At 42.1% G+C, this 13,146-nt stretch overlaps 1 protein-coding gene across 2 annotated transcripts in view; it reads left to right on the top strand.

The window, feature by feature from the left end:
* PIGU (phosphatidylinositol glycan anchor biosynthesis class U) overlaps positions 1 to 13,146 on the top strand; it is a 129,701-nt gene that overhangs the window by 47,039 nt on the left and 69,516 nt on the right. For both annotated transcript variants that reach the window (XM_060188641.1, XM_007522663.3), the window contains exons 5-6: positions 1,356 to 1,465; positions 3,684 to 3,784. In XM_060188641.1, coding sequence (XP_060044624.1) covers positions 1,356 to 1,465; positions 3,684 to 3,784 — 211 coding nt within the window. The remainder of the gene's footprint in view (positions 1 to 1,355; positions 1,466 to 3,683; positions 3,785 to 13,146) is intronic.

The raw sequence follows: 13,146 nt of genomic DNA, 5'->3' as shown, positions 1-13,146 counted from the left end.
GAGAAATGGAGAGAGGAGGGGAAGACAGAGAGGGGGAAAGAAAGATAGACACCTGCAGACCTGCTTCACCACTTGTGAGGTGACCCCCCCGCAGGTGGGGAGCCGGGGGCTCTAACCCAGATACTTAAGTGGTTCCTTATGATTGGCACCACTTGTGCTTAACCTACTGCACTACCGTCTGACTCCCACATTGCCTGTATTCTTATGAGGACCCTTTGATTTTCTTTTGAACTAAAAGATTGTTCTTTAAAACATTTTTTAACTTGAGAAATTCTAAAATGCCAGCTAAGATGTTTCTCTGAAATATTGATTTATTAGATTGTAGCACTGATTTTTTCTTCTTCTTCTTCTTTTTTTTTAACTAAGTAAGATTCTCTAATCTTTAAAACAGAACATTACCTATTTGGGATTCAGAAACTTTTCCCACCTATATAGTTTGACCATGCTTGCTTATAGGATTGCCTCATTTTTTTTCACTGTGGGAACACACCCATGAACTTGTTGGGACATACCAGGGGAAGGCAAGAGCTTTCCACCCCCATCTCACTCTCCAGCTGCCCAGCCACACCCAGCCCTTTTACTCCCCCTCCTACGCCTCCTCCTCCTCCTCTTCTTCTTCTTCTTCTTCATCATCATCATCATCATCATCATCATCATTATCATCATTATTCCCCACCTCCCCTGTGGAAATCAGAAACTTGAAACAAGAGTGCTTGGAAGAAAAAAAGGGTACTGTTGACACTCAGGAAGTCATTCCACTTACGAAAATATTTTACATTGCTAGTAAACTTTTGTGGTTCTTAGACCACTCTTCAAAGTGGCTCAGAACTTTGCTTTGTCACTCAGTAATGCATTTAGCTATTTAACAGATGTTGTTTGCTCACTGTGCCAGGTATTAACAAATGAGTATGGTTTCTGCCCTCATGGAACTCATAGTCTAGTGAGTAAGACAGATATTTGTCAGTCACATAGATAAATAAAAACATTGTAACTGAAGAGCTATGAAAGGTGGTATAAAAGGGAGATTTTGCCTAACCAAAGAAGGTGAGTATGCCTTCCTGAGAAAATGATTTAACTGAGATCTAAAGATTATGTGGGAGTTAACTAGGGAGAGAAGTGTTTGTTCCATGTTCAAATGCAAAGGTCTAGGAGCAGAAATGGCATGGCATGTTCCTGCTGCTGCATCTCAGAAAGGGAGAAGTGAGGGTGGGGGTGAGGGGAGGAAAGGTGAGTGATATGAACTAGGGCAGGACCAGACTAGGCAAGGCTAAGTAAACCATATAAGGACTTTTGTCTTCTTTCTAAAAGTAACAAGCAGCAATTTGTTTCATATATCTTGCCATTTTCTTTTCCAGTTTAAAAAGCAGAAACTTCTCCTAGAATTAGATCAGTATGCCCCAGATGTGGCCGAACTTATCCGAACCCCAATGGAAATGCGTTACATCCCTCTGAAAGTGGCCCTGTTGTAAGTATTCTCTGACAGAACGGGGCTCCGTGCCAGCAAATGCGAGCAAAATCTGATGAAATCTTTCTCATGTTGTTTGTTGTATTTTTTTGAGATTTGGAGTCTTAGTCATCAAGTATTTGCTGTAGTTCTGTTGCACAACTGGGGTTCTGGCCAGCAAAAGAGACAGAGCCATTCTGTCTTTGTTGGGACAAAGCCTTACACAAGGACATGCACAATCAGTCCTTCACAGATGCTTTTTGACTCAGTGCTGATCTGGGCTCCAGCCTGCTTGTAGCCAGTGTTTAAGGAATTGGGGGTAGCTTCTTCAACTGTGATCTATGGGTTGAATAAAATTCTGATCTTTATATGGCTATTATTTCAAGTAGCTTCTATGCTTCGTGAATGTCTCCCACCCCCACTGCATTAGTTAGTCAGAAAGCTGAAGTCAGGTGCCCAGCAGACTTGTAGCAACTGGGTGGCCAGTCTGGGAATGTGGAATTTAATGAGTTTCTATGAAGAAAAGTCTCTAAGAGTGGGTATTCAGTGCTGCCAGCCTGTTTAATTTCTTCCAGTTATTCCCGTTTATGTTCCCAAGATAAGCAAATGTGAATAATTATTCAGTCAACTAATAGTCATTGAATATTAATAACATACTAGTTTCTGGGGACGTGTAGTAAACAAGACAGACAAGTTTCCTGTGGAAAAACAGGACCTTAAAACTTCATAATCAGAAAGGGCCTTCTGAGGACAGTTTTTTCAGCCCTCTGCCTTCTAGGCAATTCTCCTATTTAGTATCCCAGACAGGTGGCCAGGCCATGCAGCTACTTCTTGAACATCACCTGCTATTTAGAAATGACATGTTTTTCCTCTCCCACCAAACAATTTTGAGATATCACTTCACATCTGTGTGTCCCAGAAATTTTAGTAGGAACTAACTAACAAATACAGAGGTTTATCAAATCTGTGAATCCCTTATGGACTCATATGTCTCTGGGGGGCAGTTTTGCAATAGCAGCAGCCATTTCTTTAAAGGTTGTATAACAAGTCTATCAGTGATTGCTGGAAAAACAAAACAAAACAACAACAACAAACACACACACCAACAATTTCTAGGCCATTGGCTTTAGAACTGCTAATCTTACAGCCCTGGGAAGTATTGGGTTTAAGGTCTTTATTTCTGAGTAATAATTATAATCTCTCCTTGAGACACTGGTATGTTTCTTCCTATCTGATAATCAAAATTATGTAACTGGTCTCCCTTTTCACTTTGTCTGCCAGGAAACTCAGAGCCAAATTTGATTACTATAGTGCTGTAGAAGACCCATTTGGTCTTCTTTCTGTAGCCTTTATATGTTTTCCTTGGTCTTGGTTCTTTATTTATAATTTAATTTACTACTATTTTTAATGCTCTCTTCTAACTTGGGATACCTTTTTCTGTTGTATGGAAACAGGATATAAATACATATTTGTAATAATTCATTATAACTATAGAAACTCTCCCAGTGTTTAAAATTCATTTTCTCTGTCCATTCATTCCTACCTCTGGCAAGACTGGGTGTCTTATTTTAATGCCTTTCCAGTGGAAATATGCAATGCTTCATGATATTCTACAGCAACTAGATTGTTGAATTTAGCAGATGCTTATTCTGTCCTTTTGATCTGGCTCAGTGGGTATTTATTTAAAGAGGACTAAGCCTAAACTGCTGTGACTTCTTGAATGGGGAACTTTGTGTTAGAGCTTGAAGAATCTGATGGAGGAAAAACACTTTCCTGATATTTCAGAGACAACTGTAGTCATTACTAAAATATATGACTCTATGAATTGGTAGAATTCTTACCATTTTTTGAAATCTTAAGGAGCAGACTTTAGAGCCAAAAAAGATCAAATTTTGAACATATTTACTAGTTTGCAAAGCCTTGGACAAGTAATTTACCTACTGACTTTCAGTTTCTTCTGAGGAAGTAAGAAAAATGTAATAACTGATTTATAGGAGCTCTGTAATGACTAAGATGATAATTTTCCCCTATGCCACTTAGCACAGATAAGCAGTGAATAGAGATCTTACTCACTGGCTCCAGGCCCACTCCATTCTCTTTTACTGAGAACTATTTTCTAAGAAGCTGCTTTCCCTTGAGTCTGCTTTTTGTAAATTTCTTGAACTTCCTGGCTGTTGTGACCAGGCTCTTGGTCCTTTGACCGGGGTTACTAATAGCAGTTCTGTGTGTTCTTCCCCAGCTACCTCTTGAATCCTTACACCATCTTGTCTTGTGTTGCCAAATCTACCTGCGCCATCAACAACACTCTCATTGCTTTCTTCATTTTGACCACAATAAAAGGTAAGGACCCCCCACACACACCCCTCCAAGAAAAGTAAAAGTATCCCTAACTTGTGTAAGATATTGTAACACGCTAAAAAAAAATAAAACCTTTAAAAACATTTAAAAAATTACACAAGTTATACAAGGTCATATAGAAACTTGAGATAATCTAAGAGGAAAAAAATCAAATAAAATACTTTAAATTTTCACCACTTAAAGAATCAACCTTGGGGGGGTTGGGCGGAAGCGGGCGGGTTAAGCGCAGGCGGCAAGAAAGCACAAGGAACGGGGGTCGGGCGGTGGCGCAGTGGGTTAAGCGCATGTGGCGCAAAGCGCAGGGACCGGCGAAAGGATCCCGGTTCGAGCCCCCGGGTCCCCACCTACAGGGGAGTCGCTTCACAGGTGGTGAAGCAGGTCTGCAGGTGTCTATCTTTCTCTCCCCTTCTCTGTCTTCCCCTCCTCTCTCCATTTCTCTCTGTCCTATCCAACAACGAATTGCGTCAACAAGGGCAATAATAATAACCACAACGAAGCTACAACAAGGGCAACAAAAGGGGGAAAAAAAAATGGCCTCCAGGAGCGGTGGATTCATGGTGCAGGCACCGAGCCCAGCAATAACCCTGGAGGAGGAAAAAAAAAAAAGAAAGCACAAGGACCGGTGTAAGGATCCTGGACCCAGCCCCTGGCTCCCCACCTGCAGGGGGCTCGCTTCACAAGTGATGAGGCAGGTCTGCAGGTGTTTATCTTTCTTCCCCCCTCTGTTTTCCCCTCCTCTCTCCATTTCTCTCCGTCCTGTCCAACAACAACATCATCAATGACAATAATAATAACCACAACAACGATAAAACAACAGGGCAGCAAAAAGGGAAAAATTAGTGGTGCAGGCACCGAGCCCCAGTGATAACCCTGGAGGCCAAATAAAATAAAATAAAAAATTTTAGGATAATTGATTTTCCCCATTGGTAAGGGAAACTGTGTTAGAGCACAATATATGTACGTCTAAGGTTCCAGAGGTTGTCCCAGGATCAGCCCCAACACCACTGTAAGCCAAAGCTGAGTAGTCTTTTGTCTGCCTGCATGTCTGTCTCATTCCCCCTCTCCCTCATAAAGATAAGTAAATCTAATTTTTTAAAATTGATTTTTTTTCTTTTATTACTTATTTATATTAGATAGAGAGAGAGAAATTGAGGGGGAGAAAGGAGGGAGGGAGAGAGAGACTGACTAGCAGCACTGTTTACCACTTGTGAAGCTTCCCCCACCCCACCCCCCCACAGGTGGGAACCAGGGGCTTGAACCCAGGTCTTTGTGCATGATAATATATGTGCTTTACTCGGTGCACCACCAACTGGCCCCTAGAAATTATTTCTTTTGAAAAGCTTATAAAAGCAACCCTCTACCTCTTTCTTTCTACCTATGTCAACTTCTTTGAAGCAACTGCTTTCTGACTTTGCTAATACTAACTTCCATATTTTTAAATATGTCTTTATATTTGATTAATGACTTAGAAATCTTACATATTATCTATTGCATTCCCATTATGGGAGATAATGATTTAGCTATTTTATAACAATATCTCTACTTTCCTTTTATTTAATTTCCCTAGTAGTTAAGGCAGGGTATAGAATACTAGCCTGGAAAAACTCTTCAGAATCTTGAAGGTATTGTGCATTATCTTCTATCATTGTGGTTGTTGTACTGAGCAGTTTAATGTATTTCTTTTTTGAAGCAGTTAGGATATTCTTTTTTTTTTTATTTCACCAATTCTGGTGGCCAATTTTTCCTTATTTATTTTTGCCTCCAGGGTTATCATGGGGGCTCGGTGCCTGCACTACAAATTCACTGCTCTTGGAGGCCATTTTTTGCATTTTTGTTGCCCTTGTTATTATTGTTATTAATGTTATAGATGTTGTTGTTGGATAGGATAGAGAGAAATCGAGATAAGGTGAGAGAAAGATAGACACCTGCAGACCTACTTCACCGCTTGTGAAACGACCCCCATGCAGGTGGGGAGCTGGGGCTCAAACCAGGATTCTTAGTCTTTGCACCATGGGCGCTTAACCCACTGCACTATCGCCCTGCCCCCAGGATATTCTTTTTATCCTAGTGTTTTGAAATTTCATAATGCTGTGACTTGGCATGAGTCTTTTTTCATTCCTTATACTGGGCACTGTGAAACGACCCCCCGCCTGCCCGCCGGTAGGGAGCCAGGGGCTCAAACTGGGATCCTTGCGTGCGTCCTTGCACTTTGTACCAAGTGTGCTTAACCAGGTGCGCCACCCCCCCATTTTTTCTTTCTTTTTTTCTTCCTCTAGGGTTATCGCTGGGGCTGGACGCCTGCACTGTGAACACACTACTCCTGGAAGCTATTTTTTTCCTTTTGTTGCCCTTGTTTATCATTGTTGTCATTATTGTTGTTGTCATTGTTGTTCGATAGGACAGAGAGAAATGGAGAAAGGAGGGGAAGATAGAGAGGGGGAGAGAAAGATAGACACCTGCAGACCTGCTTCATCACCAGTGAAGCGACCCCCTGTAGGAGAGGAGCCGGGGGCTTGAACTGGGATTCTTACTCCAGTCCTAGCGCTTCGAGCCATGTGTGCTTAACCCGCTGTGCTTAGCCCGGCCCCCAGACCCCCCATTTTTTCTATGGTCCTGCTTTTACTTTATTATTTTTTTTCAATTGGAGGGATTAATGATTTACAGTAAATACAGTTTTTGATTCATGTGTAAAAAATTTTAATTTCCTACAAAGACTCTCACCCCCAGCCTTGGTCCCCCTCCACTATTGTGCACCAGGACCTGAAAGCTACCCCCCAGCTCGCAGAGTCCTTTACTTTGGTGCATTGCACCAAACCCACTCCAGGTTCTGCTTTGTGTTTCCTCTCTCTGTTCTTATTTCTCAATGTACGTCCATGAGTGAGATTATCCCATATTCTACCGTCACTTTCTAGCTTATCTTACTTAACACGATTCCTTCTAGCTCCATCCAAGATGAAGTTTCACATCCTTTTAAAGTCCCAGTTTATTACTTCTCCAGAGTGTCCTTTTTTCGTTTTCTTTCTCAGATTAGTGAAGCAGTGCCTGACTTCCTGTTCAGTGGTGGCATTAAAACAGATTCCTGGTAACAAGCATTTTGGGTCCTAATAGAATTGGGGTCCACAGCTCACTAGTCATCTTCCCTTATCTTTCCCCCCCTCTGGGGGTATGGACCAAAATTCTCTTTAGGGTACAGGAGGAAGGAGTTCTGGCTTCTGCAAATGCTTATTTGCTGGACTTAGATGTTGGCAGTTTGATCCATACCCCCAGCCTGTTTCTATCTTTCTCTAGTTAGGTAGGGCTTAGGAGAATGAGGTTCCCATACATGTTGGTAAGGTCATCTGGCCAGAGAGGTCAGGATGGAATCATAGTAGTGTCTGCAACTTGGTGGCTGAAAGGCACGCAGTAAGGTAGGAAGTAGGAGAAAATGTTTAATAAACAGGAACCAAAGAGTAGGAATAGAGCAGATGAGAATAGGGACCTTAGGTGGAAAGAAGCAAGGAAGTCTCTTTAAAATATGTTACTTTTTAAAAAAAAATTATTTAACTACTTATTTTGACTAGATAGAAATCCTCTGGATTCCTGCCTGGGGGGGAAATCTGTTTGTCTGAAAGATGAAATCTTATCTTTTTAAATATTTTATTTATTTGTTGGATAGAGAAAGAGAAATCCAGGGGGGAAAGGGGAGACAGAAGGATAGAGACACCTACAGCACTACTTCACCGTTCATGAAGGAAACTTTTCCCCTCTAGGTGGGAATAGGGGGCTTTAACTCAAGTCCTTGCACATTGTAACATGTGCACTTAACCAAGTGTTCCACTGCCTAGCCCCTGGGAGAAAAAAAAAGCTGTATGAAAAAAAAAAGAAAACAAAAAAACCCTACCTCTCCTAGAGGCAGTAGAATTGGAATTGCAATGTATGGGGAGTGTGTGTAATGTTCAGGTGATAAACTGTTAGGTTGTGAGAACAAAATCAGGAGATTGCGGTATTTAGACTGCATGCAATCTCAGTCTTCTCCCCCCACTTTTCCTTAGCTCATTACTGTGGGGAGAATCCCTTTGCCTCTTCAGTTCGTTTTCTCCAGAATTGTGGTCTGCCAGAAATGGAGTAGAACATTAGAGGGAATGGGAATTTATAGGGGTCATCTGGCTGCACATGACTGAGTTGAGATCTAGGGTTCTGACTGATCTATATATAAACTTTCAGCTTAATTTTTCTCTCTATAACTAACCTATGCCTTCCATACTATCAATACCTGACTCCCTGAAAGTGATAAATTTCTCAGAAGTTCTGTGGAGTAAATTAGAGAAAGAGTGAAAGGGAGGGAGAGAGAGAGGGAGAGGGAGAGGGAGAGAATGTGTGTGTGTGTATGTATACAATATCTGGTTACACACTTGAGCACTCATGGCGTGTGTGTGTGTGTGTGTGTGTGTGTGTGTGTGTGTGTGCGTGCGTGCGCGCGCGCGCATGCGCACGCGCACGCCAAAATTTCCTCCAGTGTAGTGGGGCAGGGCTCAAACGTGGGTAGCATGTATGACAAAGCAGGTGCACTATTTAGGTGAGCTATCTTACTGGCCCCTGGAATGACTTTTTCTTTCTTTCTTTCTTTCTTTCTTTCTTTCTTTCTTTCTTTCTTTCTTTCTTCCTTCCTTCCTTCCTTCCTTTCTTTCTTTCTTTCTTTCTTTCTTTTCTTTTTAAATTTTATTTCAGATAGAGACAGCAAGAGACATACCACAGCACTGGAGCTTCCACTAGTGTTGTAACACTCTTAAGTTGGTACTGGGGCTCAAACCCAAGCAAAGCATGTACCCTACTGGGTGAGCTATCTTCTGGCCCCAACCTGATTTTTATTGGTATTCCTCTATGCAGGAGCTATAATTTTTTCCACATTGCTAAGTGGTTTATCCCTCTTCCACCTGCTTTATATTTCTACAGTTGTGTGTTAAAATTGAGTTTGCTGTAATTGCTCCTGTTACTTGTATAAAGACTAACTTTATTTTTTTGTCATGTAATAAAACAGTAAAAATGGGAAGAAAATAGATTCCAAATGAGTAATACTTGACTCTGTAGAGGAAGCTCAGTGGTGATTTTTATTTCCTTGTCATATTAGTTAGTTTATTTATTTTTAAGATAGAGACAGAGAAACAGGCAGAGAGAAAGAGTAAAAGAGATCACAGCACTGAAGCTTCCTTCCATGCAGGAGGGGCCAGGCTTGAGTCACTGGGCAAAGCAGCGCACTATCCAAATGAGCTATTTTGCTGGCCCTGTTGTATTGGATTTTTCCCAAGGTAAATTAACACCCTTAAATAAGAAGATAGACAGTAGAAGTAAACTTGGCCACACTTTCCCCAGACTTCCCAGGTACCCTACAGAAGGAAGTGACCTCATTTACTCATCCCCTTGACTCCTTTTATTTGCTCTCCCTTGGCTTCTTTTGTGGCAATCCACAGTCGCCTGGGACACACTGACATGCCAGCCAGGACAAAACCCAGGCCATTGTGTGATGTCCTTGTTGGGACTTTTGGCTGGGAAACAGGTCTGCTGGCAGAGTTGATGGTTTAGAGGAACAGCTTGGGTTTCACTTCAAACATTGGAGCTTTGGTGAAGGGGTAGTCTACTTCTCAGTGAACTGGCTAAATTAGCTCCATCCCTATGTTGTAATAATCATTAGACAAAACAAACAAAAAAAACCAATACATGTTAATAGGTACTCTGCCTTATTCACTATTTGTCAACAGTGAAATGTTCCAGGCTAGGAATTCTTGAGGTTTGCCTTCCAGCCCTCTTTATTTCACCAAAAGAGGCCAGTGTGAGAAGAACTGCTTCCCAAGGAAAAAAAGGATCAGTATTATCAGAGGCAATCCAGAGCGATTAAGAGCTCAGGTTGCTCTGATGTCAGACAGATCGGGTAGCTAATTCCAGCTCCACCATTTCCCAGCTGGATCCTTGAGCAAGTCTTGTAATTGTCTAGGTCTCTGTTTCTTTATCTGTGACCTCAAGGTTGAAATAGTCCCTACTGTATAGAGTAGATACAAAGACTGGAAGAGATGATGCATGTAAAAAAAAAAAAAAACTTAAATGCCATAAAGCATGTGCTAATTTCTCAATAAGTGGTGGTGCTGATTGTGACTCTTGATAATATATACTCCTGGGAGTTGGGCGGTAGCACAGCTGGTTAAACACACGTGGCCTGAAGCGCAAGGACCAGCTAATGATAATATATACTCCTTCTAAAAAGATTCCTCACAGCCTGGTGGTGGCACACCTGGTAGAGTTACCATGTGTAAGAATCGAAGTTCAAGCCCTCAGTTTCCACCTGCATGGCGGAAGCTTTATAAGTGGTAAAGCAGAGTTGCAGGTGTTTCTCAGAGCAACCTGAGGACAGTATTGTCAGGTCAATCCAGCTTCAAAACTTCCTGGTTTTAGGGATAAAGAAGAGAATAGCTTACTGGGTAGGGCATATTCTTTGCTGTATACACAACCTATGTTTGAACCTCAGCACTGCATGAGGCTGGCATAGCTCCAGAGGAAACTCCTGGGCTCTGGTGTGTCTCCCTCTCTCTCTGCTCTCTTGCTCTCTCTTTTTTACCTTTCTAGTTGAATGAAAAAGTTGGCTTGGAAGCAGTAAAATCATGCGTGTACACAGAGCCCTGACTCCACAAAAAAAAAAAAAACAATAACAACTAAAACTGTTGGCTGTGTTGGTAGTTACCAGCTCTGTAGTCTCAGGCACCTCAACCTCCAGCGCTTCGGTTTGATCCAGATATAATCTCTGCCACATGGATTTGTAGAGGGATAAAAGAACAGTGTAGCAGCTGGGCAGGGGGCTCAGTGAATGAGTGCATTACTTGCATGGATGAAACTTGCATTTTATCTTCACACAGAATGTGAAAGAAGGCCTGATATTGGTCTCTATTTCTCATAAAGTTAAGAAATTGAGGATCAAAACTAGCTTAGAATGCTTCCTGGGCAGAACCTGTTTAACAAATACTTGCTCTGCTTATTGTGACTTTTATGAAACTATCAGAGACTGAGATCAAGAAGGTACCATAGTGATACAGTTAAAAGAATATGGGGCTGTGGAGTAAGATTCTCTGGGTCCAGATCTTACTACTAGGATTTGGGCAATTATCTTCTCTCCCATTTTGTTTTCTTATCTGTAAAACAGGGATGTAGGGAGTTGGCAGTAGCGCAACGGGTTAAGAGCACGTGGTGCAAAGCGCAAGGACCAGTATGAGGATCCTGGTTCAAGCCCCTGGATCCCCACCTGCAGGGGAGTCTCTTCACAGGCGGTGAAGCAGGTCTGCAGGTGTCTGTCTTTCTCTCCCACTCTGTCTTCCTCTCCTCTCTCTATTTCTCTCTGTCCTATACAACAACAAAGACAGACAACAATAATAACTACAACAGTAAAATAACAAGGGCAACAAAAAGGGAATCAATAAATAACTAAATAAAAGGCATATAGTAGTAGTACCTATACTTCATGGAATTATTACCAAGACTAAATTAGTTAATGTGTGTAAATTGCTTAAAGTGGTGACTAGAACAGAGTAGTACTTGATAAATCATCTGCGCCACTGATGGATGGACTTTGAGAGGCTGCCGGTTACAAGGGCACACTTAACTAGGAGTTTAGTGTGTTGAGCTGGGCTCCACCACCATCACCTCCTCCTCCCTAGGAATATAGGGTGATGTGTAGGCTCTGCTGCTCCTTGCTCTTCTGAGTGTCCTGTCATAATGTGTACTTTAACCGCTGCCTGTTCTGCTACAGGTCACTGTCTAGGACCCAGTCTTTGTTATTTCTATTAGAAATGCACAGTTTGGGGGCCAGGCGATGGTGCACTCAGTGGACACATTAAAGTGGACACATTACAATGCTAAAGGGCCTGGGTTTGAGACCCCACTCCCCACCTGCAAAGGGGCAAGCTTCACAAGTGGTGAAGCTGGTCTACAGATGCCTCTCTCTCTCCCTATCTTTCCTTCCCTTCTCAATTTCTTTTTTTTTAAGTAAATTGTATTTATTTATTCATTCCCTTTTGTTGCCCTTGTTGTTTTATTGTTGTAGTTATTATTGTTGTTGATGTCATTCGTTGTTGGATAGGACAGAGAGAAATGGAGAGAAGAGGGGAAGACAGAGAAGGGGAGAGAAAGATAGAAACCTGCAGACCTGCTTCACTGCCTGTGAAGTGGCTCCCCTGCAGGTGGGGAGCCGGGGGCTCGAACCGGGATCTTTACACCGGTCCTTGCACTTTGCGCCACGTGCGCTTACTGCACTACCTCCTGGCTACCTTCCTTCTCGATTTCTATCTGTCCTATCAAATTAAAGAAGAGAGAAAAGAAAGAAAGAAAGAAAGAAAGAAAGAAAGAAAGGGGGGATGGGAAGGAGGGGAGGAGGAAGGAAGGACAAAAGGAAGGAAGGCAAAAGGAAGGAAGGAAGGAAGGGAGGTAGGAAGGAAGGAAGGAAGGAAGGAAGGAAGGAAGGAAGGAAGGAAGGAAGGAAAAAATGGCTGATAAGAGTGTTTGGTTTGTTGCGCAGCCACCAAACACCAGCAATAATCCTGGTGACAATAAAAGAAAAGAAGAAAAGTCCATATCCTGAACCAGCCCCCACAGTCCTATCTTGCCTGTGCTCCAGCTCCTTCCTGTGGCTATGCCACCCACCGAGACCGAGATCACACCCTGGAGGCAAAACCTTACCCCGGCCGTGCCAAGGCATGCTTCATTCTCCCCACCCCTCCCACACATGCACACACAGAGAGTTGGAAAACATGTTCAAAACTAGATTGCATAGATAATGAAGTTCCCTGATACTAAGCCAGTACACACATATATTTGACTGCCTGGCTTTAATATGCCCATGTTAAGAGCAAGGACTAGTATTAATACAAAAAGGCCCAGGTAAACAGTGACTTAGATGTTGTTTGGGTCAAACTCATAGTTGTCTTGGCACAGTCTTTCTGACTAGATAAGTGCTCCAGCTCTTGCCCATACCAAGCTGCCATTTTAATCATTGTTTTGAATGGTCTGTGTAGGTCTGTAGGTAGATGTTATGGGGTGATTGTGTAAGCTAAGCCCCCACCATCTAATCCCTACCTACTTGCTTGCTTAAACTTTTTAGATGATGACTATATATTTAAAGTGTAATATATACACACACACACACACACACACACACACATATATATATATATGAAAACATTTTTACCACATGATGAATAATCAGTGCTCAGACCAAGGGGCAAGAATGTCACCACCATCATCTACAAAAGCCCCATCTGTTGCTGTCTTCCATTCATACCTTCCAGCTCTTACTATGTTTATTTTTACTTAGTTATTTTAAGTTATTA

Source organism: Erinaceus europaeus, chromosome 1 (assembly GCF_950295315.1).
Source record: "Erinaceus europaeus chromosome 1, mEriEur2.1, whole genome shotgun sequence".
In the NCBI taxonomy this organism is placed as follows: domain Eukaryota; kingdom Metazoa; phylum Chordata; class Mammalia; order Eulipotyphla; family Erinaceidae; genus Erinaceus; species Erinaceus europaeus.
This window is presented reverse-complemented; position numbering and strand designations above follow the sequence as displayed.